Source organism: Anticarsia gemmatalis, chromosome 1 (genome assembly GCF_050436995.1).
Source record: "Anticarsia gemmatalis isolate Benzon Research Colony breed Stoneville strain chromosome 1, ilAntGemm2 primary, whole genome shotgun sequence".
Classification (NCBI taxonomy): domain Eukaryota; kingdom Metazoa; phylum Arthropoda; class Insecta; order Lepidoptera; family Erebidae; genus Anticarsia; species Anticarsia gemmatalis.
Genome location: NC_134745.1, coordinates 9,185,917 through 9,206,839, shown reverse-complemented (window position 1 = coordinate 9,206,839; position 20,923 = coordinate 9,185,917). Strand labels below are relative to the sequence as shown.

The 20,923-nt window shown below is 36.6% G+C and overlaps 1 protein-coding gene across 1 annotated transcript in view; it reads left to right on the top strand.

Annotated features, from left to right (window-relative positions):
* The first annotated feature begins 80 nt into the window (after positions 1–80).
* Positions 81–20,923, top strand: part of kl-3 (dynein heavy chain 8, axonemal kl-3) — a 36,959-nt gene continuing 16,116 nt past the window's right edge. The window contains exons 1-53 of the mRNA XM_076117441.1: positions 81–896; positions 979–1,089; positions 1,169–1,280; positions 1,398–1,540; positions 1,991–2,192; positions 2,450–2,613; positions 3,084–3,260; positions 3,650–3,753; positions 3,948–4,167; positions 4,474–4,620; positions 4,733–4,872; positions 4,979–5,063; positions 5,433–5,578; positions 6,083–6,227; positions 6,584–6,682; positions 6,765–6,891; positions 7,163–7,265; positions 7,355–7,520; positions 7,736–7,871; positions 8,091–8,202; positions 8,273–8,337; positions 8,432–8,591; positions 8,947–9,079; positions 9,322–9,439; positions 9,890–10,029; positions 10,249–10,429; positions 10,538–10,745; positions 10,967–11,096; positions 11,259–11,422; positions 11,655–11,798; positions 11,894–12,004; positions 12,216–12,370; positions 12,697–12,782; positions 13,070–13,269; positions 13,680–13,851; positions 14,149–14,397; positions 14,569–14,703; positions 14,791–14,919; positions 15,032–15,237; positions 15,543–15,681; positions 15,883–16,093; positions 16,422–16,578; positions 17,000–17,193; positions 17,573–17,738; positions 17,886–17,987; positions 18,163–18,385; positions 18,617–18,746; positions 18,852–19,069; positions 19,150–19,286; positions 19,364–19,416; positions 19,723–19,930; positions 20,161–20,422; positions 20,770–20,892. Of these exons, the coding sequence (XP_075973556.1) occupies positions 546–896; positions 979–1,089; positions 1,169–1,280; positions 1,398–1,540; positions 1,991–2,192; positions 2,450–2,613; positions 3,084–3,260; positions 3,650–3,753; positions 3,948–4,167; positions 4,474–4,620; positions 4,733–4,872; positions 4,979–5,063; positions 5,433–5,578; positions 6,083–6,227; positions 6,584–6,682; positions 6,765–6,891; positions 7,163–7,265; positions 7,355–7,520; positions 7,736–7,871; positions 8,091–8,202; positions 8,273–8,337; positions 8,432–8,591; positions 8,947–9,079; positions 9,322–9,439; positions 9,890–10,029; positions 10,249–10,429; positions 10,538–10,745; positions 10,967–11,096; positions 11,259–11,422; positions 11,655–11,798; positions 11,894–12,004; positions 12,216–12,370; positions 12,697–12,782; positions 13,070–13,269; positions 13,680–13,851; positions 14,149–14,397; positions 14,569–14,703; positions 14,791–14,919; positions 15,032–15,237; positions 15,543–15,681; positions 15,883–16,093; positions 16,422–16,578; positions 17,000–17,193; positions 17,573–17,738; positions 17,886–17,987; positions 18,163–18,385; positions 18,617–18,746; positions 18,852–19,069; positions 19,150–19,286; positions 19,364–19,416; positions 19,723–19,930; positions 20,161–20,422; positions 20,770–20,892 (8,199 nt within the window). The 5' untranslated portion in view covers positions 81–545. The remainder of the gene's footprint in view (positions 897–978; positions 1,090–1,168; positions 1,281–1,397; positions 1,541–1,990; positions 2,193–2,449; positions 2,614–3,083; positions 3,261–3,649; positions 3,754–3,947; positions 4,168–4,473; positions 4,621–4,732; positions 4,873–4,978; positions 5,064–5,432; positions 5,579–6,082; positions 6,228–6,583; positions 6,683–6,764; positions 6,892–7,162; positions 7,266–7,354; positions 7,521–7,735; positions 7,872–8,090; positions 8,203–8,272; positions 8,338–8,431; positions 8,592–8,946; positions 9,080–9,321; positions 9,440–9,889; positions 10,030–10,248; positions 10,430–10,537; positions 10,746–10,966; positions 11,097–11,258; positions 11,423–11,654; positions 11,799–11,893; positions 12,005–12,215; positions 12,371–12,696; positions 12,783–13,069; positions 13,270–13,679; positions 13,852–14,148; positions 14,398–14,568; positions 14,704–14,790; positions 14,920–15,031; positions 15,238–15,542; positions 15,682–15,882; positions 16,094–16,421; positions 16,579–16,999; positions 17,194–17,572; positions 17,739–17,885; positions 17,988–18,162; positions 18,386–18,616; positions 18,747–18,851; positions 19,070–19,149; positions 19,287–19,363; positions 19,417–19,722; positions 19,931–20,160; positions 20,423–20,769; positions 20,893–20,923) is intronic.

Here is a 20,923-nt window from a genome sequence, read left to right as displayed (position 1 = left end):
CAATATAGCGCGCCAAAAAGGAAAAGGAGTTCCGAAAGAATGACAGATATTTTTTCTAATATGGTTGCTAGGCAGTCGAACTAATGCGGCCTGAAAATATTGTTTAAATATTCTTACTTCTGCGGTTTAAACTAGATAAATAAAACGTTTAGATAGTGCTTTTTCATATTATACTTTGCAAAATATAAATAAACAACAGTGTCTTATGTTTATGTTTCATTATACTTAGACGTAGATAATTCAAAGTTTACGACTTGAATGTTGTTAAAGGTAACCTCCCGTATGCCTCCAGCTGCAGAGAAATTAAAAAATTGCCGCATAATGACGCAAATGGTAGTAACATTCACGATGGAGTATCATTACATAATTTTATTGTTGAACTGGCCTTTTCATTAGATTTATTTTTAAATTTTAAATTAAGAAATGACAAAGTTGGCTTTCAAATAAATCTACACAACATTGCTGACAGTTGATACGAAAGTCAGTAGGAGAGAGTTTTAAATTTTGTAACTTTATTATAATTCGTTTTAAAACTCTCGAAAATAATGGCTGAGGGTGGCGAAGAAGCGCCACCCGATGTAGCGGCACCGGAAGGAGATGAAACTCAACCACCGGAAGGAGAGGGAGGCGAGGCGCCTGAAGCAGCTGAAGGTGCCGAGGCTCCGAAAGAGGAGGAATATCATGCTACTGGAATCCGAATTAGCGATGTTTCCAAGAGATCAGCTAAGAAGGGTCGCACGCCTTTGCAAATAGGCGCTGAAGAACGCGTCGATGTTGATAGAACGGCTCTGAACGCTATCCTCGATGTCAGCTCTCGGATTAAGGATATCCAGAAAAAGAGTAGACTATCTATGAGTACTTTGGCGTTAGGTCAGGAGTCGTATAAAGACAAGCAAGTAAATAAACTTAATACCTAATTACGTTTGCATTGTTTCATTTTGTAGTTGATTAGTTCCTAACTAGTCATTTTATTTGTAGGCTAAAGCTAAAGAAGCTCGCCAGAACCGCGTGGGTGGCATTAAAACGCAACACAGGTTCTTGCTAGAGAATGCAGCTGTTTTATTGAACAAAACACCCGAATATGTGTTGGTAAGCAAATTACGAGTTTAGCTGCAACAAAGTGTAATAAAACAAGTCGCTAAAACTTAAATGGTCACACCCTTTACAGGAAGGTGTATACGACGCAGATATAAATCTCGAATTGTTAGATAGTGCTATAGCTGAAGGTGGCCGAAATTGTATTGTCTTATGTGACGCAAGCCTTCCTCCTGTGAAAATGGGTAATTTATTTATTATAAACATTATGGTACTGAGTTTACCTAGAAGGTACCGGTTAAATGAGTTTGCTGTTTTCGTTTTAATCGATGGAATATGATGTAGCCTGTCATTGGTTGCAGAGTCTGGTCGGTTTGTTCCCAACCAAAAGGGTAAAATGGATAGGACGTACGTATCTGATTGTTCCTCAATTGGTACAGAAGGAAGATGCGTGGCTATGTACAGACTTAAGAATAAAGCAGTTGACTCTAAAAATGTTGCTGACGTAAGTTTTAAAAACGGAAATTATTTTAGGAGACAAATATTAAGATTTCATTATGTTAATTATTAGTACGTCAACTATTGTAATTAACTAAGCGAGAAATGAAGTAAGATAAATTTGGACGCAGCCGGTACGACGATAGTTGTTTGTAGGCATTATAGTGCTTTGGTTAAACGAAAAAACAAATTGTAGTTGCAATTATCCACTTTAAGCTATTTTGTAAACACCTGAACACGTCACAGCATGCTTGTACAAAAGAATTTAGCAATAAGTGAACTGTCGCCCGTAGCCTCAGTTAACAGTTCTATACCCATTACTTATGTTCTTAAGGCCCGTGCTAGTTTCATTTATAATTATAGTACCACATAACGTATGACGTTTATTCCTTATAGACCTATTCATTAGAAAACATTTATCAGTTCATGAGACCCTATAACTCATAAATACTTTCAGGACTTTTTCCTCGTACTTTTCGACGTAAACCAAGATACTGAGAATATAGTATCTGGTATATTTAGAACAATGCAGAGTGTTTACATTCCGGCGCTCAATGCATGCAGAGCTTGGGGGGACATCAACCCTCCTAATCCTAAAAGCCAAGATACAATAAAGTATTACATTTCTAAGATCATGCTGTTTGTTGATTATCTTGCTAGTAAGTTATATACAAATCATTGATTTTAATATTATAATATTATCGTTCTTTTCTCAATGGTTGCTTAGAGGGCAACATGCCTCTGTATATGGCAATATTATGCTCGCTCCCCATAATGAACATTGCTGATGGCGAATTGTAGGTTTATTACACCTCTGTCTTCCAATTTGTGTGTAATAGGCGTGATATTATCTATGCATGTTTTTAATATCAAAATTACAATCAATATCAAAGATTCTAACGGTCTTCTTCATTAGAAACAAAAATCGATCTGGACTGCTGTACAAGATTTAAGATAAACTATACATTATACGAGGAAGAGCTAGCTGATCCCGACAAGATGAAGGCGGCAATCACAAAGACCCATGTGTTAGAAGAAATATGCACTTTTGTTAAACAATGGATCAGGCAAATAACAATGGTAAGACAATTTGCTACACACATAATTAGTTTCGGTAAAACCGAATATGATGTCGATGAATTTCCAAAAAGCTGCTCGGCATCGCCACGCTTGAATGTTCAAACCAAATTTTTAACTATCGGATCCGAATTAACTACCCGACTGGCACAAGCCGAACAAGCGCAGTAAATGCTTCAAGTCGGTTATGTTGTTCGATAAAAATTGCCGAATCGAGCGTGTCGAATAGAATGTGTGTAGCAAGCGTAACATTCGCGTCTTATAAACTCGCTTATATCAGGACAATTTGACCGATGATTCAGTAATTTAAAAGGAATTGCTTGTTGTATTTCGATCGTAAATAGTACCGTATAATATTTTTAGTCTTTTCAGATACAAAAGTATAAGAATCATAATATTGTTAGTCTTTTCGTAGTTAGAAGTTATAGGGAATTTTCAAATATTAAACATAACTATTCATATGTGATTTTCAGGTGTTAGTTCAAAGCCAGCAACTAAGACGTGAGCCGTCTAACATAGGTCCTCTAGCAGAACTGGATCACTGGAGACGTCAGCTCACAACGTTTACATCCATTATCGAACACATTAAGAGCGACCCTACTATGATGTACATTCACACGCTTATTCGTGCCAAATCTAAGCTTTTAAAGGCAAGTAAACAGTAACCAAGTATTTTAACTGGGTGTAAAAACTATAAGGAGAAAGTTAATTTAGCATATGAAAAAGACTTATCGTCGGGGATAGTGCATATCCGCGTATCTGCATTTGATCTGATTTTACACGAGGAAGTTAAAACTTGATAGTTAATATCGCTATTTTAAGAGCAATTGTAACGGAAAAATTATGGTAAATACCCAATAGTCCATTACGCGGTATTATTCAATGCTAAATACGCGGATTGCCATTATCCCTGTGGATATTAAAAGACAATTTGTTTAATTATTATCTGGTACAATACTTTTCGTCAGTATTGTGAGTCTATCAAGGTAAAAGGCTGGGACCGTTTTAGTCTTTAATTATTTTACTTAATACATTTCAGAAATGGCGTCAATTGGATAACTTGGTGACTGATTACTACAATGAAGCTTTTGATAATGTTAAATATTTATACGCTCTGGAAAAATATTGTGAGCCTTTATACAGGTACAATTCTACTTATATCCTGGTTTTTAGCCCCCGACGCAAAAAGAGGGGTGTAATAAGTTTGACGTGTCTGTCTGTCTGTGGCATCATAAGTCCCGAACGGATGCAGTTATACATTTTCTACTATATTTTGGTCATAACGGTTTAATTCATTTAATTCAGTTGCAGCACTTTTTATTGATTTTTGTCTTCAGATGCGATCCTGAGACTATGCAGCAATTCATACCAGGATTACTTTATACCATTCGTATGATATTTGCCACATCCCGGTACTATAATACGACGAAGCAAATATCTACTTTACTGGTCAAAGTTACCAATCAGATTCTCAATACGTGTATGGATTACTTAACGAACAACGGGAAAAAGACTATCTGGAATCAAGACAAACTTAATTTTATTAAGAAGTCTATTGTGAGTTTTGTCATTCTAGTAGGTACCTACTTAAGAGATGGCTGATAGACTGTCTCCGTGGCGCAGTGATTATAGTCGCCAAAGATCCCGCGACATAAAATAAATTCTTTATGAAGCGGTTAATGAAAGGGAACATTTTAGATAAACAGTAACTGATAATGTTTGTTTTTAGTAAGTAAATAGTCTAGCATTGAAAACGCCCGATCCCAGTTAAACATGTTGTGAGCGGGTATAATAATTATATATTTAGAGGTATTTAGGTACCTACATTTTTGTTCTAATCATATAAAGTTTCGAATGTTCTAGCTCTGTCTGAATTTATACAACTTCTATCGTGAGTGTTATGCTGAAACTCAAAAGGAAATGATGGAAGCGGCTGATGAGAGACCATTTGACTGCTCTGAGATGTACATATTTGGAAAGTTTGAAACATTCCGCAAAAGATTAATAAAGGTAACATACAAAAACAACTGCGCAATATTTAACCATATTATTAGAATTAAAACTTGTTTTGCTCGAAACATTACTATAGTTTTAAAGATCATATATTTTTATTTTCTTGCAGATTATCGATCTATTTCAAACGTACATCACGTACTATGTACTCAATAAAACCACTTTAGAAGGGATTGAAGAATACACTGCCAATTTTAATAAATTCTTTAAAACTATTTCGACCAAGACTTATGACGCTTTAGATCACAGGTAAGGCTGTAGTCTACTATCACAGAGTTCTATTATAAATAGATTTTTATACTTTTTAAAAGCATTTTAACGCGATTAGTCGTTTTACATAATTATATTTTTACAGGCGACCGGACTTTGATAAAGATTATAAGGCGTACAAAGATGCAGTAGCCAACCAGGAATTGCTACTAGAGAATTTTATGATTAATGTAACAACACTATTAGTGTCTATTATTTTAACTAATCATTAAGTAGAAGCATACGCTGCTACATCACCTCCTTTTGAAATTAATTTTTAACAAACCATATATCCATATCCAGTCTTGTGCCTAATTGTATTATGTATTTTACCACCATATTTTATCATTTCTAGTTTCTGGATAGCTAAGCTACGTAGACAGTTTATGGTTTTTAGCTGAGTTGGTATTGTGCGGTGGACGTACATGTATGAAAAAACTAGCTTAACTGTACGAGATAAACATACTATTACTTAATTTAGTTGCCGATGTTTGTTCGCCTTAGAGGTAGTCCCTTTAAGTATTAAATAGATCACTAATTCAAAATTTACTTATTCTCAGAGTGTAAACAAATGTCCAACGACAGAAATAGCTATACAGTTGCTCTTGAGATTTGGAACACTGAAGTTGAACTGCTTGTATCTTGAAGACCAGTACTATGATTTGATCAGAACATACACAGCTGAGATAGAATCTATTCGAGACAGGTAACATGAAAACATCTTAAGAGATCACTTAGTATATTTGACTTAACAAATAACAGACTGAGTTCACATAATAATATGGATAACCATTTAATGAAAAAATGAAAAATTGTTTGCTTGCATAAATTAGCGTATCATTACAAATAAGTTCATGAATCCTCCCTTTTTTTACAAAGGTATCGCGGCCTGTACACATAGTACTAAATTGCTCAACGGTGCTTAGGGGGCCTCCCAAGAGTTCCCGTTGGAGAGTCCGCCTATGACAAAGCACGATGTTAGTCGGTTGAAATGACGGGTAAAAATAAGAATATCGTTACCTTTAAAAATGTCATCACTTTAAAATCCGTTTAGCAATGCAGTACTATTTTTTACAAGCAGTTATATTCATTTTTTAGTAGCGATGAATAGTTTTACGTTCCATACAAGTTTTTCATACTGATTGTAATTTTTTGAGCGAATATTTCTGTAATTTTCATTTAATTCCCGTATCTTTTCTGTTTATTTAAGGTATAATGAAGAAAGAGATCACCCAGACTTACCAAGGAACATGCCTCCAGTCGCCGGTCGTGTAATGTGGATTAGGTTTTACGACAATAATATCAAAGTTCCTATGGAGACTTTCAAAAAACATCATGAAGTTATCACTCATATGGTAAACAAACATTTAATATTGTTCTACATCATTTAAAGGGATGCATAAGTTTAGATTAGATCTAAATATGTTTTTATAACATATGAATGAATTAGACCGTGCCTAGATGGATCGAATTCACCGCGAATCGATTCGCGCACATTCGTTACCGAGATACTGCTCATTCACATTCTCGTCCACAAGCTTCGCGCAAGCTCAAAAATATGCGCGAAGTTCAGAACGTTCGCGCAAAAGAAACGCGGCGAATGCGCCTCTTCTGGATACGATTTAAGAGTCATATGCCCATCTGATAAGGTATCTTATTCTCATCCAAAAGTGCTAAAACCACGCCTAAACGTTCTTATTTGCTTTCACAGAATACGCAGCGGTGTATAAAGTTGTACAATGTGATGGCTATCGTGTTCACGGAATACGAATTGATATATCATCATGCGTGGGCTGAAAATGTTGGACAGGTAAAAAACACGTCTAAGAATTTATGAATACGATCTCCAGAAGTTCTATTTCGTTCTATGGTGTGGTTTTTTTCTATTATAGGTTCGTTTAGGATTGATCGCACCGCTTCTGATTAGACATCCTCAAACAAACTTGTGTATCGTCAATTTCAGTATTTACATCCCGGAATGTATCAGAGAAGTTGAATACATGTGGCAGTTGGGACTGAGTAAGAATATTGATATCTATTCTGCAAGAATTTCTCAATTAGCCACCTTTACACATACACTCTATCGCGCATGAAACAACAATCGCGGGTGAATGAGCGCGCATATAAGAGGTTTGCAAGGGGAAAGGAAAGACCACGCGCCGCGCTCATCAGTAGTGTGTGCGAAGAAAATCGCGCTTAATCCTGCACGTTCCTAAGAACGCGCGGTAGAGTGTGTGTAAAGCCCGGCTATTGATTGTTTACTTTAATGTTGATTTTCTTTGTTTTGTAGGTGTACCTGATGGTGCCCAGATCGTCGCCTTCTGCAAAGACAAAATTTTAGGCAACTTCGAAAAAATCAAGTATTTGGTGGAAAGAAATAATCAAATCAGAAGGTTACACTTTAGATTAATTGAAATAAACATTCAATTATTTAGTACTCTTTTCTTTTTAATGTTACTTTGTTATTTTTTCCGATGTCCAGGAGTATGCCAAAGCTTTATTTACCACTACTCCGCGCGCAATTGATCAAATTGGAGAAAGCATTCCAACCGGGCTTCTCAACAATAACGTGGACGTCCCTTGAAATTCCTACGTATTGTGCACATATTGAATCAGTTCTGGATGAAGTGGATTTATTTGTGAAAGAGGTGAGACTATGAATATAAATACTTAAATGCCAACAAATAATTGGACTTTTATGGTCCAACAACTTTAAGCCTAGTGTGCAAGGTTTGCGGCTAGTGGAGGTATAAAAAAACAGAAACAGAACCTGTTGGCAACAACTGCTTTTGCATGCGAAGGCTCTCTATAATATTTTTTCTTACACTTCTTTACACTTTTTTCTGAAACAGTATAATTACAGGTAGTAGACATGAAAGAAGCACGTATAGATGCAATATTGGCATCTATCACAAAGACTATGCTCGTCTATTTACCTGAACAAGCTGTTGATCCAACGGTCTTCTACGAAGAGAATCTTATTCGGCGAGATGAGATCTGTAAGTAGAATTCCTAAATATAAGTGTATGATGTATTAAAAAACTGTCCACTAATATGCGTCGTGTAGGACCTGATTAGTTATACAGTCTTTTTCACCGACAAACCGTTTCAAAATCCTCTAGTCTGCACTAATTAGACCTTCCATAACGTTTATTAGAATATTATTCTTGATTTGTGATTTAGAAAGCAAGGTGTCTGAAACTTTTTTGTTTTTAAAGCACGCGAGATCCAGCAGAAGTCATGGAATGCTGAAATAGCTGTCATAGAACTGATACATAAGTTCCTTGAAAGTGTACCTTCAAAACAAATACAGGACTTAAGAGATCATTGGTAAGTTTTTATTAAATGCCATTTTACTTACATGGAATTGACACTAATTGTCCTGAATTCATTAAATTAGGTTGGATATAGAGAAGGCATTGAAACAAGTAACATCGGCTACGAGAGTATTCCCTGAAGATGCAGGTACGGTAAAAAAAATAAATTGAAATTTGCTTGATTTTGTTCAGAGCAACTATACAAATTAGTCAAGCTTAATACATTGTAAACACCTTTCTAGCATTTATGGAGATTGAAAATCCAGAAAGATTTGATGTATTGCCCGCAATAAACGAATGTAATGAATTGTTCGCTTATTTCGCTACCAAGTGCTTGGAAGCTTTAATTAAATGTACCAGACAGAGCTTGGATACGCTCAGACGTCGTGCTTCTGTATCCAGGTTAGTCATTTAAACAAATATAAATTGGTTTTAAATTCCAAATTTCCCAATCTTAGCAGTGGCACCGAGGCAATACCAACAATGACTTTCCGAAGTTAACTGTGTATAAGAAATAATCAACACTTGTTGTAATGGTAAAGAAAAAATATTGCCTTGCATTCCTAAAAGTTTTTACTCAAATAAATTTTTTAAGGGCATGTAAAGTCCGCAACTCGCTTTGATCAGGGTGGTGGACTCATTTAATTCATTGTTATTGTTGCCGAGGAGGCCCTTGTCCATTTATTTTACGATTAGAGTCAGTACATTTTTCCCGGATACAGATAATCAAATTTAATTTTTTTTTGACGTTTTACAGTTTCTTGACAATGACAACTGATCCCGAAGAACAAAAGAAACTAAAGCCGCTCATGTTGACTCACATGTATCTGCAAATACCAAGGATTTTGATAAAGCCTACTCTGGAGGAGATACAGACTGCATTTTCACAGGTAGATCATAAGTCAGAATTTTAGCACCCGTTGTAATTGCGCACTTTCTTATAATTGGGTGCCAAAGAACAATCAAAATTGATACGGTGATAAAAGTATGATGCGGTTTAATACTGATTCATTTGTGCCTTATTCATCCCAATATTCCTTTCTTCAGACCTTTCCCTGTAACTTTTAATTTAATTCACAGTAGTGTAAAGTGTTTAATTGATAGTTTTGTACGATTTTATTTTCCTATATAGGTTGTGCTTAATTGTGTAATGGACATCCACCGCAACGTGTTCATGTGGGGTCAACAAGATTTAATAAAGAAAGATCAAGCGGGAGCTGGTTCTCTTATGATGACGCGTAGTATGACAGGTAATATTTATTTCTCACTAGCGGACTGGCCCGACTTCGTCCGGGTATACTACAATTTTATCCCGTTGATTCCATACCCGTGGAAATATTCATCCCATACAAACCTTGTCCCAATAGCACATAAAAAAAGAATTATCCAATTTAGTTTAGTTGTTCTAAAGTTACGTATGTATATACATTTCGGCGATTCATTTTTAATTATATAGATTGAAAAGTGGTTTGGGATCAGGGGACAGACTTTTTAAGAATTATTTTATGTATTTGGACTGCCTATGTGGTCTGGGTGATTGCTCGTTACGAGTTCCCGAGTTTAATTTCCGATTCAAACATAGTGTCACGGATTTTACCAACCCATTACTTCCATTCATTATTAAGAAGTAAGGGGGAAAGAGCATGGTCTTTCACCTTTTAAAAACTTTGCGGTATCTAATTTAATATTGACGTTTATAGGATCGCGATCTGGTTCTAATATCGGTGGAGTTCGGAATTACTTCCGTATGGTGTCAGAGCACAAGGATATCGTTCGTTCAGTAATGGCGTTGCAAGGAATGATGTATATGTATAAACCTGATATTGAGAAGCTTTTAAAGGTATGGGTGACTTCTGATGTAGTAAATCGACGAGAAAATATAATTTATTACTTAGTAGACTATGTACTCCCAAATTGTACACCTAATAGTCCCACAAGGGATACGTCTTGTCCTTAAGATGTCCTTGTTCCTCTTTACTTAAAAGCTTGCAATTGGCTTGTAAATAAAAATATTTTTGGTTTCGCGATTTTTTTATAGTAGTGGTTTATCATTTTATAGAGTTATGGAAGATTTGAACACTTATGGGCTGAAGACAGAGTGCCACAAGTACAAGCATTTGTAGATTCAAATCCACTTAACGTCATAGTAAAAGATATGCTTACGAAATACGAGGGCCAGACTGAAGAAGTACTGAATTTGCCTGACAGGCACATTATTGGATCAATTCAAATAGATACCGGTACACGTTTCAATTGATTTTATTTAATTGAAGTACACATACATCTAAGTAAATTGGTCAGTCCATTAATAAGGCAGTTCTTTCATTTTTTCTCTTTCTTTCCCTCAGAAAACATAAAACTGGCGCTACATTTAGAGTCTATTGAATGGAAGAGGATTTTAGGGAAATTGCTATGTGTAGCGTACAAAGAGCGTGTGGCGAAATTGATGCAATTTATCAACGACCGCATGAAAACTATGGGCAAAAAGATCAAGGATTTGGACGATGTCAGGCTTGCTATGTTGTGTCTGGAACTAATCCGTGAAGAATTCATTGGGTTAATATATTTATGTGTACTAACTCATTATTTCATGTTTTTTCAAAAGTTCTCAGCTGTTCTGCCATTACAAACGTACGTCATGTCGTATGACGTAGCTAGCAGTATTGTAATGGCCCGAGTATAATATCTATATTAATAATATAGCCTCGATTACGTACAACGCTTTTTCCTAAAGTAAACGTGCAGACAATGTAGGTTATAATCCTTAATGTTTCCAGAATGGATATGGAGCTTGATTTGATCGAAGAGAGTTACGCAACTTTTGCACAATTTAATATCGATATTCCTCGAGACGACGCAGATATGGTATACGGATTGCGTTACGCTTTTCAGAATATGTTGATAACCGTAAGTTTCACGCAAATCCTTTTGCTAGGTGTGTCCGCTCTTGTATAAGTATCGTGAAGCATAACATGTTAAAAGTTAATGGATTTATTAATACTGCTATCTGACACTTAACCAAAAGTCTTGAAACTGGCCTTTACTATATTATGAGTTTTCTTTCTATAGTCTCAACAAGTGCAACAGAAGATAGTAGAAATGCAAGGTCCACTGCAGAAAGAGCTGACAGAAGGTGTGGCTACCTTCATGGAAGATGTGTTGAAGTTTGATGCTGATTACGATGCGTTTGGACCTCTGACGCCTGGTCTGTCTGCTCGGGAAGCTAGTGATAGGTAAACCATTGTATATAAAACTTACTTTTGCTTGCAGCTTTGCCTAACGCTGTTTATGTTGCGCTGTATAAATTTTTTTGGTATTGTGTCAATTGGATCAGCAATTCGGCGCCAGAGAAATTTATACAAAGTGGCTTGCGATGCGTACGCTCCGTAATAGCTCCAGAATTTTTTTTAAATATATTGGTTATGCCTAACCCATGATAATATTAATAAAATTGTAATATTCCAGAGTAATCATGTTCTCATCGAGGTTTGATGAGTTGTGGAGGAGATTTGAAATGTACTCCAATGGTGAAAAATTGTTCGGCATGGAGGTTAAAGATTATCCAATTTTACATCAGAAGAAGAAAGAATTCAATTTGTTGAGCAAACTGTAAGTATTTCTTGACGCAGTTTTGTATTTAGAAGAATAAAATGTATAGCGCAGAATATTTTGGATTCTACACTGTTCTTTGTTTTGGTTAACAGGTACAGTTTGTATCTTGCTGTGATGAACTCAATTGATGGGTACTTTGAGACGCCGTGGGTAGAAATTGATATTGAACAAATTGTTGCTCAGCTAGCAGAGTTCGATCTAAGGTAAAATGTCTCACAGCTTTTTTCTACTTTACTAGCAGGTACCGTGGATGCTGCCGGTTTTTTAATTTGTTTTTATCATAATCATCATCATCATCATCTCAGCCGGGAATCGTCCACTGCTGGACAAAGGCCTCCCCCATCGAGCGCCAATAGGACCAATAATATAATAGCTAGAGCTAAAATATGCCTTTGAATATTTTGTATAATACAGGTGTCGTAAATTGCCAAAGGGCATGAAAGACTGGCCAGCCTTCATTGAATTGAAGAATAAGATTGATGACTTCAATCAGACTTGTCCACTATTGGAACTGATGGCTGACAAAGCTATGAAGGAGAGGCACTGGAAGAGACTAGAGAATACAATGAGTAAGTTAAATGGTTTTATAAACAGTGATCCGCGCAACTTCTCTTGTGTTACTACATAAGAGAGGATGGGTCATAATTTTCTCCTTTTTTGTAATATTTTTCTTGGTACTCTGCTCCTATTGGTCGTAGCATGGTGTCATACAGCCTATAGCCTTCCTAAATTAATAAGCTATCCAATAGAAAAAAATAATAATTTGCACCAGCAGTTCCTCAGATTGGCGCGTTCAACCAAACGAACACACAAACTCTACAATTTCAAAATATTAGTATAAATGTGTATCATTTCATTGAATCCTATGGAAATTATTGTAAATGTTGTGTTTCAGAATGCGTATTGGATGTGGAATCCGAAGCGTTTACCTTGGCTAATGTGATGGAAGCTCCGCTGCTAAAATACAGGGAAGAAGTTGAAGTAAGTTATAAGATTAAAAAAAAAAACCAGACCAAATATAGGATAGGATCCAACATTTTCGGGTGACATAATGACAGCGGTTGTGCAATAGCAGTTTACGCCCTCTCATAGAGAAGCGGTAAAGGGAACAACGTTTCTTTTAAATAAAGCTTTGAGGAACTTATGTGTACAACAAAATTTATTTTTTACATTTTTGGAAAACTAACAGCTAACACATTAATGCATAAGTATAAACAGAAGAAGACGGCCAATCACAACTTTTCACTAATGATAATATGAATGTTTAGGATATCTGTATCAGTGCGGTAAAAGAAAAAGACATAGAAGCAAAGTTAAAACAAGTGGCGGCTGACTGGGCGTTAGTAGATCTGACGTTCACGAACTTCAAGAACCGAGGCGAGCTGCTCATCAAACCGCAAGAAACTCTCGACATCATCACCATGCTTGAAGACTCGTTGATGATTCTCAACTCTTTGGCTTCAAATAGGTAAAAAATAACCTTTGAATTGCTGTTAACTTTTATGATATTAGGACAAATAGGACGAGACTTAGCTTAGATCACGGGTAAAATCAAAATTTGCCAACCTATCATTTTCTTTACTATATGATTACTAGCTGACCCGGCAGACGTTGTTCTGCCATATAAAAAAAGTGTCACTTAGGGGTATGAAAAATGGATGTTGACCGATTCTCAAACCTACTCAATATGCTCACAAAATTTCATGAGAATCGGCCAAGCCGTTTCGGAGGAGTATGGCAACGAAAACTGTGACGCGAGAATTTTATATATTAGATTAATACAGGTGGTATAGGTATGGTAGCGGTATGCTAATAATAAATGATGATGAAATCATTGAATTTGCAGATCTTAGTAAAGTTTGAAATTAATTTGTTAAGGTACAATGCACCGTTCAAGAAAGACATCTTGCTGTGGATTTCAAAACTAGTGAACACAACGGAGATTTTAGAGAAATGGTTGCAAGTGCAGAATCTGTGGATGTATCTAGAGGCCGTGTTCGTGGGTGGTGATATTGCCAAACAATTGCCAGCAGAAGCTAAGCGATTTGCGGTTCGTTATAAGAATATTTACTTATGTATCCATGGCATAAATGTTTAGTTGTATAAATGGACGTTTACCATTCGGTCATGAAAAACAATTGTACCGATTTAAAGTAGGGCAAACAGTTTATTATATTAAAAAATATTAAATAAGATAATTCAAATATGTGTGGACCTCGACTAAATAGCGTGTAGTCGTCGATAGTTTAGTTATGAGTCTAGAACTAAAATAAATCTAATCGAAAACGAAAACATCTTTGTGTTAAAAATAAGTTAAATGAAATTAAAAATGTTATCGGATTTACAGACGATCGACAAGCAATACGTGAAAATCATGTACCGTGCCCGCGACATAGTGAACTGCGTGGAGACGTGTACTTCAGACGACACGCTCAAACAAATGTTGCCGCACTTGTTCGAGCAGCTGGAGGCCTGTCAGAAATCTCTCACCGGCTACTTGGAGACAAAACGACTTATCTTTCCCAGATTCTTCTTCGTTTCCGATCCAGTACTGCTCGAAATTCTTGGACAAGCGTCGGATCCACATTCCATACAGGTGCGTTTTTAATAAAATTGTATTTGACAAAATCTTTACAGTCACCAATAGGCTCAATCACTGGAATTTTCTAGTATTTGGACGAAGCGCATCTTTTGTTTCGTCAACAGGAGTGTCTATATATTATGCTGTCACAGGCTTAGGAAGCAATTAATCTAATTCTTTTTGCAGCCTCATTTACCCAGTATCTTCGACGCGATATATACAGTCGAATTCGATGACAAGGAGCGGATAATTATTATGAACTCTGCTAACGGAGAATCTATTGATCTCGAGAGACCAGTCGTTTGCATGGGAGGTGTAGAGGTAAAGTATAATAATATGAGAATGAACGCAAGCTCATTCCAATATTTCTTATGCGCTGGGATAATAACGTTAGTTTCAATATTACAGATCTGGCTAAATTATCTACTGGACACAATGAAAGACACGATAAGAAACGTGATCGCTAACATATCACAGACGATGGCTGGTGATCCAGAGTTTGAGTTCTTGAGCGGATTCTGGAGCTTCCCTGGACAGGTAACAAACAATTTCACTAATTATTAACTTCTACAAATGTGTCTTTGAAGGCTAGAACACTTAAAAAATACAGGAGGCGTATAAGCGATGGTTAATGATTCTCTTATTCTAGGCTGGTTTGTTAGGAATGCAAATCCTATGGACAAGTGATGCCGAATACGCCCTGAAGAAGGCAAGAGCAGACCGTTTTATCATGAGACTCACAAATCAAAAGTTCCTTGATCTTCTGAATGGTCTTATTGACCAGACAGTGACAGATCTAGTTCCTTTGGACAGGACGCAGGTGGAGACCATGATCACCATCCACGTGCATCAGAGGTAGGTTATACATATGTAGAGTAGGTAATACATATCTGAAGGTGTGAGGTGTAGGCACTTATGATCCTATGAATGCATTACATCGGCGTAACCAATTTCTGGGCTGATGGATGTACTGTAATTGTGAAGAATGTGTTTTAGTGTAAAAAATCTGACAAAGGGAACAACCCCAAAAATTTTTTGCTCGGCTAGATAAGGCATCTTTAATAGCAGTTGGTATTAACTGAAGCAGTGAATGAATTTTGAACAAATGAAATTAGTTACTAACATTATCAGTATTTTCAATATGATTACGTTGTTACTAGGGATATCTTCGATGATCTAGTAAAAATGAGAATCAAGTCACCGATAGACTTCGAGTGGCAGAAACAAGCGCGATTCTATTACTTAGAAGATACGGACGATTGCATTGTGTCCATCACTGATGTTGATTTTATATACCAGGTACTGTACTTGTCCTTATAATGTCTGAATATTACGAGTAATACTACATTTATGTTCCCTCTAACCTAACCTATTTATTAAAGTATAGGCAGAGTTAGGCTTGTCTTTCAGTAATGCATTCGTTGAATAGAGTATGCTATTTGAAGACCGTAGAAATTGTCTCATGACTTTAAAGGGTTTTATACTTAAATGTCTATATAGAATGAATACCTGGGTATCACTGAGCGTCTGGTAATCACCCCACTGACGGATCGTTGCTACATCACGCTGTCCCAAGCCATCGGCATGAGTATGGGCGGTGCGCCCGCCGGACCCGCTGGTACTGGAAAGACTGAGACCACTAAGGACATGGGCCGAACTCTGGGCAAACTCGTCATCGTGTTCAATTGCTCCGATCAAATGGACTTCAGAGGTTTACCTTTAATCTTTATAGTGGTAGTAGTTATTTATGTGTGTCGTAGAATAGTGAGGCATCCCTCTATAAGGGGGGAGAAATTTTCGATACTATTGTAGGGATGGGTGTCTTAAACTTTATGCCATTTAATTACTTCTTTTACATGCGTGAGTGTTGTGATACAGGGATTAAGAAACATGCAAATATCAATTGACACGCTCAAAAATGGGACCCTAGAGTAAATATTTATTATGAGAAGAAATATTTATAATTCAGCCGCGTCGTTTTGATTGACCAGTATTAAAAGACTTGCAAAAGACTAAATTCGATTCTCCTGTTTTGTTAGGTTTAGGTCGTATTTACAAAGGCTTGGCCCAGTCCGGCACATGGGGTTGCTTCGACGAGTTCAATCGTATTGAGTTGCCTGTATTGTCTGTGGCTGCTCAACAGATTTACATCTGTCTCACTGCTAGAAGAGAAAAGAGAGAATTCTTTATATTCAGGTAAGTAATGAAGGACGCATGGAGTTTGTAACAAAAGCTTTCATTTTACGCTATTAACAATATTGGGTCATTGCTGGTCTCAATAAAATTTATCTTGATTTATGATTGATCATTTAGTAGCTTTTGCCATTGTTACTTGGTATTTTATCTGACGTACACTTATGAACTCTTTGGATTAGTATTCACATAAAAATGTGGTATTAGACTTAAAAAAAATGTGCTGAATGTTTTTTTAAGTAACAATTATACTAACACTTTTTGCTTCTAATCTAGTCCGTCTATTGTAGTACTGTCCTATTGTTGGGCTAAGGTCTCCCCTAACTTTCTTCCCTAGGTCGCGATCCTCAGTTGCTTTCTGCTAATAATTTAAATAGATAGAATGATATACATTATTCATAACAATTATATCTGTTTGTCATAGTGACGGTGATACAGTGAGTTTGAATCCAGAGTTTGCATTTATTATCACAATGAACCCCGGTTACGCCGGGCGACAGGAGTTGCCTGAGAATTTGAAGATTCAATTCCGTTCAGTGGCTATGATGGTCCCGGACAGACAAATTATTATCCGAGTAAAATTGGCCAGTTGCGGCTTCAAGGATAATATTATGCTATGTAAGAATTTTAAACTTATATTATTGTATGATGAATTAGTTTGTAAAAAAGACCCAAGTTCTTTCCTATACTGTATCACTTTATATTTTTTATATAAATCAGTAGATTGATTCCCTACTACTATCGACTACCGATAACCGGTTACCTATCGAGAATTTTTAAACAAAAATCTGCTTAGCGCCTCTACCGGGCTCCGTAGGAACTATATTGGCAGCATACTTTAAATGTCAAACCCTCGATGCTTAACAGACTATACAAAATCGCGCTACAGTTTGCTGGTTTAAACTTAAAACAGTCTAGGCTAATTTTTAAATTATTCTGTAGGTATGGTCTGTAAATTTCGGATTAATTAATAGTTCTCGCGATGATTGTATTACAGCTCGTAAGTTCTTCACTCTGTACAAACTATGCGAGGAACAGCTATCGAAGCAGGTGCATTATGACTTTGGGTTGAGGAACATTCTATCTGTGTTGCGTACTATGGGCTCACAGAAACGAGCCAACCCTGACAGCACTGAGGAAAACATCATGATGAGAGTGTTGAAGTAAGAAAAAACAATTTTATAAGTGAAACAGATGAACCTTGTGTATGCTTCTTTGTAAAAATATTTAACTTAGGAACTACTGAATGAGTGCCTATTACTGCCCATATAGGGGTTTCACCTATCGATTTAAATTATGTAATTTTACAGGGAAATGAATGTGTCGAAATTGGTAGATGAAGATGAACCATTATTCGTCTCCTTGATTGAAGATTTGTTCCCCGGTATCAAGCTCAGTCAAACTCAGCAACGGTTTGTTTTACAAGTAGTCTTGTTTTTATCCTTCTGTTTATTATCCTTCAGCAGCACTGCTGGGAAAAGTCCACTCCATCTCTTTTTACCTCGTTTTTTGTCAAAGGCAAACTTTGTTTAAGACTAGAATAAAGTTTTCAATCTTGTGTTATTGATAAGACTCTACGTATTTTAGAGAAATGCAACGCGCTATAGGTATAGTGACAGAGCGTACTGGCCTAGTGAACCATCCCGAATGGAACTTGAAGATCATTCAATTGTATGAGACGTCGCTTGTAAGACACGGTTTGATGACTATGGGACCGACTGGCTCCGGCAAGACGACCTGCATCCATACGCTCATGTCAGCACTTACAGAAGTCGGTAGACCTCATAAAGAGATGAGGATGAATCCGAAGGTATGGAAAGAAAATACATATTTTACATTTATAATTATCATAGCTAGTTGCGCTCATCGGTCTGTAGACGATTTCTTGTAAAGAATATGCATGTGGGTCAATTTTTGACGTATTCTCCGAAACGCTAAGATAGCCAGCTTAAATACCACGGGGACAATACTAAATATATATCCGAATCCGACTTCGGATCAGTGCTGAAACATAACTAGGTACCCCATAATAATGTTTCAGGCTATTACTGCGCCTCAAATGTTTGGGCGTCTAGATGTGGCTACCAATGACTGGACAGATGGTATATTCTCTACTCTGTGGCGACGAGCTTTAAAAGTAAAGAAATCTGATACCACTTGGATCGTATTAGGTAAGAAAAGTACTTAACGAAAATTTTTCTTAACTGTCAATGACACGTATTTTTTTTTTACCCTACAATAATAGGTACTAACAGAGTAAATGTTTTCCTTTGCAGATGGTCCAGTAGATGCCGTATGGATTGAGAATCTGAACTCTGTATTGGACGATAACAAAACGTTAACTTTGGCCAACGGTGATAGAATCACGATGGCGCAGAACAGTAAGCTGGTGTTTGAACCAGACAACGTTGACAACGCTTCACCTGCCACTGTCAGTCGGATGGGCATGGTGTTCCTGTCTTCGTCAGTGTTGAAATGGCAGCCTGTATTAGAGGTTCGTGTATTTTGTTATTTTCAAGAGTCGTAGTTTGAATAAGATCATTTTTGGTATACGTAAAAGAATTTTTCTTCCAGGGTTGGTTGAAAAAACGCAGCCAGAAGGAAGCGGATTCTTTGCGTAATGCTTTCAATAAAGTATACGATGAAGTACATCTTTTTGTACAACAGAAAGTACCTGCTAAAATGAAGCTTTTAGAAGCTATTTACGTCAGGTACCAATAAGTTATTATAGTGTACTATCGCATATGTCAAGCGATCTTACTTGAGATTTAAATGAATTTTTTTTCAGACAATGCATAGATGTGTTAATCGGACTGTTGCAAATAGAAATTCCCGGCGGCAGTAAGTAACTCAACGTATTTAATTATTTTTTATTGTGGCTTTTTTATAGTTAAACGTATTTGATCTATTCTTCTTAATGTATAATAGAATACCTACGGGAATTAACGCGAACACGCATTTTACCTTAAAATGCCTAACGTTTCGGCGCAGGTTGCGTCAGCCAGTAAAATGCGTGTTCGCGTTAATTCCCGTATTCTATTATACATGAAACATGCAACGCGAGAGTAAAAAAGCGATTCTTCTTAATCTAAGATTTATCTACTTCGATTATTATTTGAACAAAAATCTTTATTTGTTGCTGTATAGAGGCGCACACTGATCGTCATTTGGAGCGTCTATTTATCTTTGCGATGATGTGGTCGTTGGGTGCGGTATTAGAGCTGGATGCTCGTACTCGTATGGCGGAGTTCATGACCAAACTGCCCGTAAAGTTGGACTGGCCTGGCGCTAAGTCTAAAGAGTGGATCATGCCTTTTGAGTACATGGTCAGCGAGACAGGCGTTTGGCAGCACTGGTTAGTTGATTGTTTGTTATTTATGTCTTCATAATTATTGCGTTTATAAAGAGTAAAGCGAGATTTTTATATTACACTGTTCTGAAGCTACTTAATTAATTATGATGTTTGAGGGAAGTTATCGGATTTTATTTTACCTACAAAGGATAGAAGAGGATTAGTGAATGCTTTAAACAGAAATTAGCGACCGATATATGAAGTTGTATAAAATCGAATGTATAATGTTACAGGTCTGAACACGTGGAGGATTACATCTACCCAACCGACAGCGTACCTGAATATTCGTCTATTCTAGTTCCGAATATAGATAACGTTTGCATTAACTTCTTGATTGAAACTATCGCGAAACAAAACAAGGCTGTGCTTCTAATCGGTGAACAGGGCACTGGGAAGACTGTCATGTTGAAAAGCTACATGTCTTATTACGATAATGAGTATAAACTGTTCAAGATGATCAACTTTTCTTCTGCTACTACGCCGAATATGTTCCAAGTGAGTTTTCTTACATATTTTATGTCTGCTCACATATTTATTTACCAGCCTTTGTAATCTGGTTTACCTCTGTTGTTCCTTATGGGCAAGAAATAGCACTTAACAGCACTGATAGAAAGCTACCGCGCTTTAAGCGGATCGTATCTTGACTGCCAACAACTGTCAAAAATATATCGAAACGACCGTCTTATTAGTGCTGTTATGCTATTTCAACGTTATTTGTCTGTAGATATCATGTACTAGAGAGACATAATATGTATATGTCCGTTTCTTAGTAAATATAAATGGAGCGTAAAACCTATTTATAAAAGACAAATACTTCTATAAAGGTATATTTTCTGTAACAGAGAATTATTGAGTCGTACGTAGAGAAACGTGTCGGTATGACATACGGACCTCCGGGAGGAAAATCCATGACGGTATTCGTGGACGACATCAACATGCCCATAGTAAACGAGTGGGGTGATCAGGTAACAACCTTTAACTAGAGAAAAATGTTTT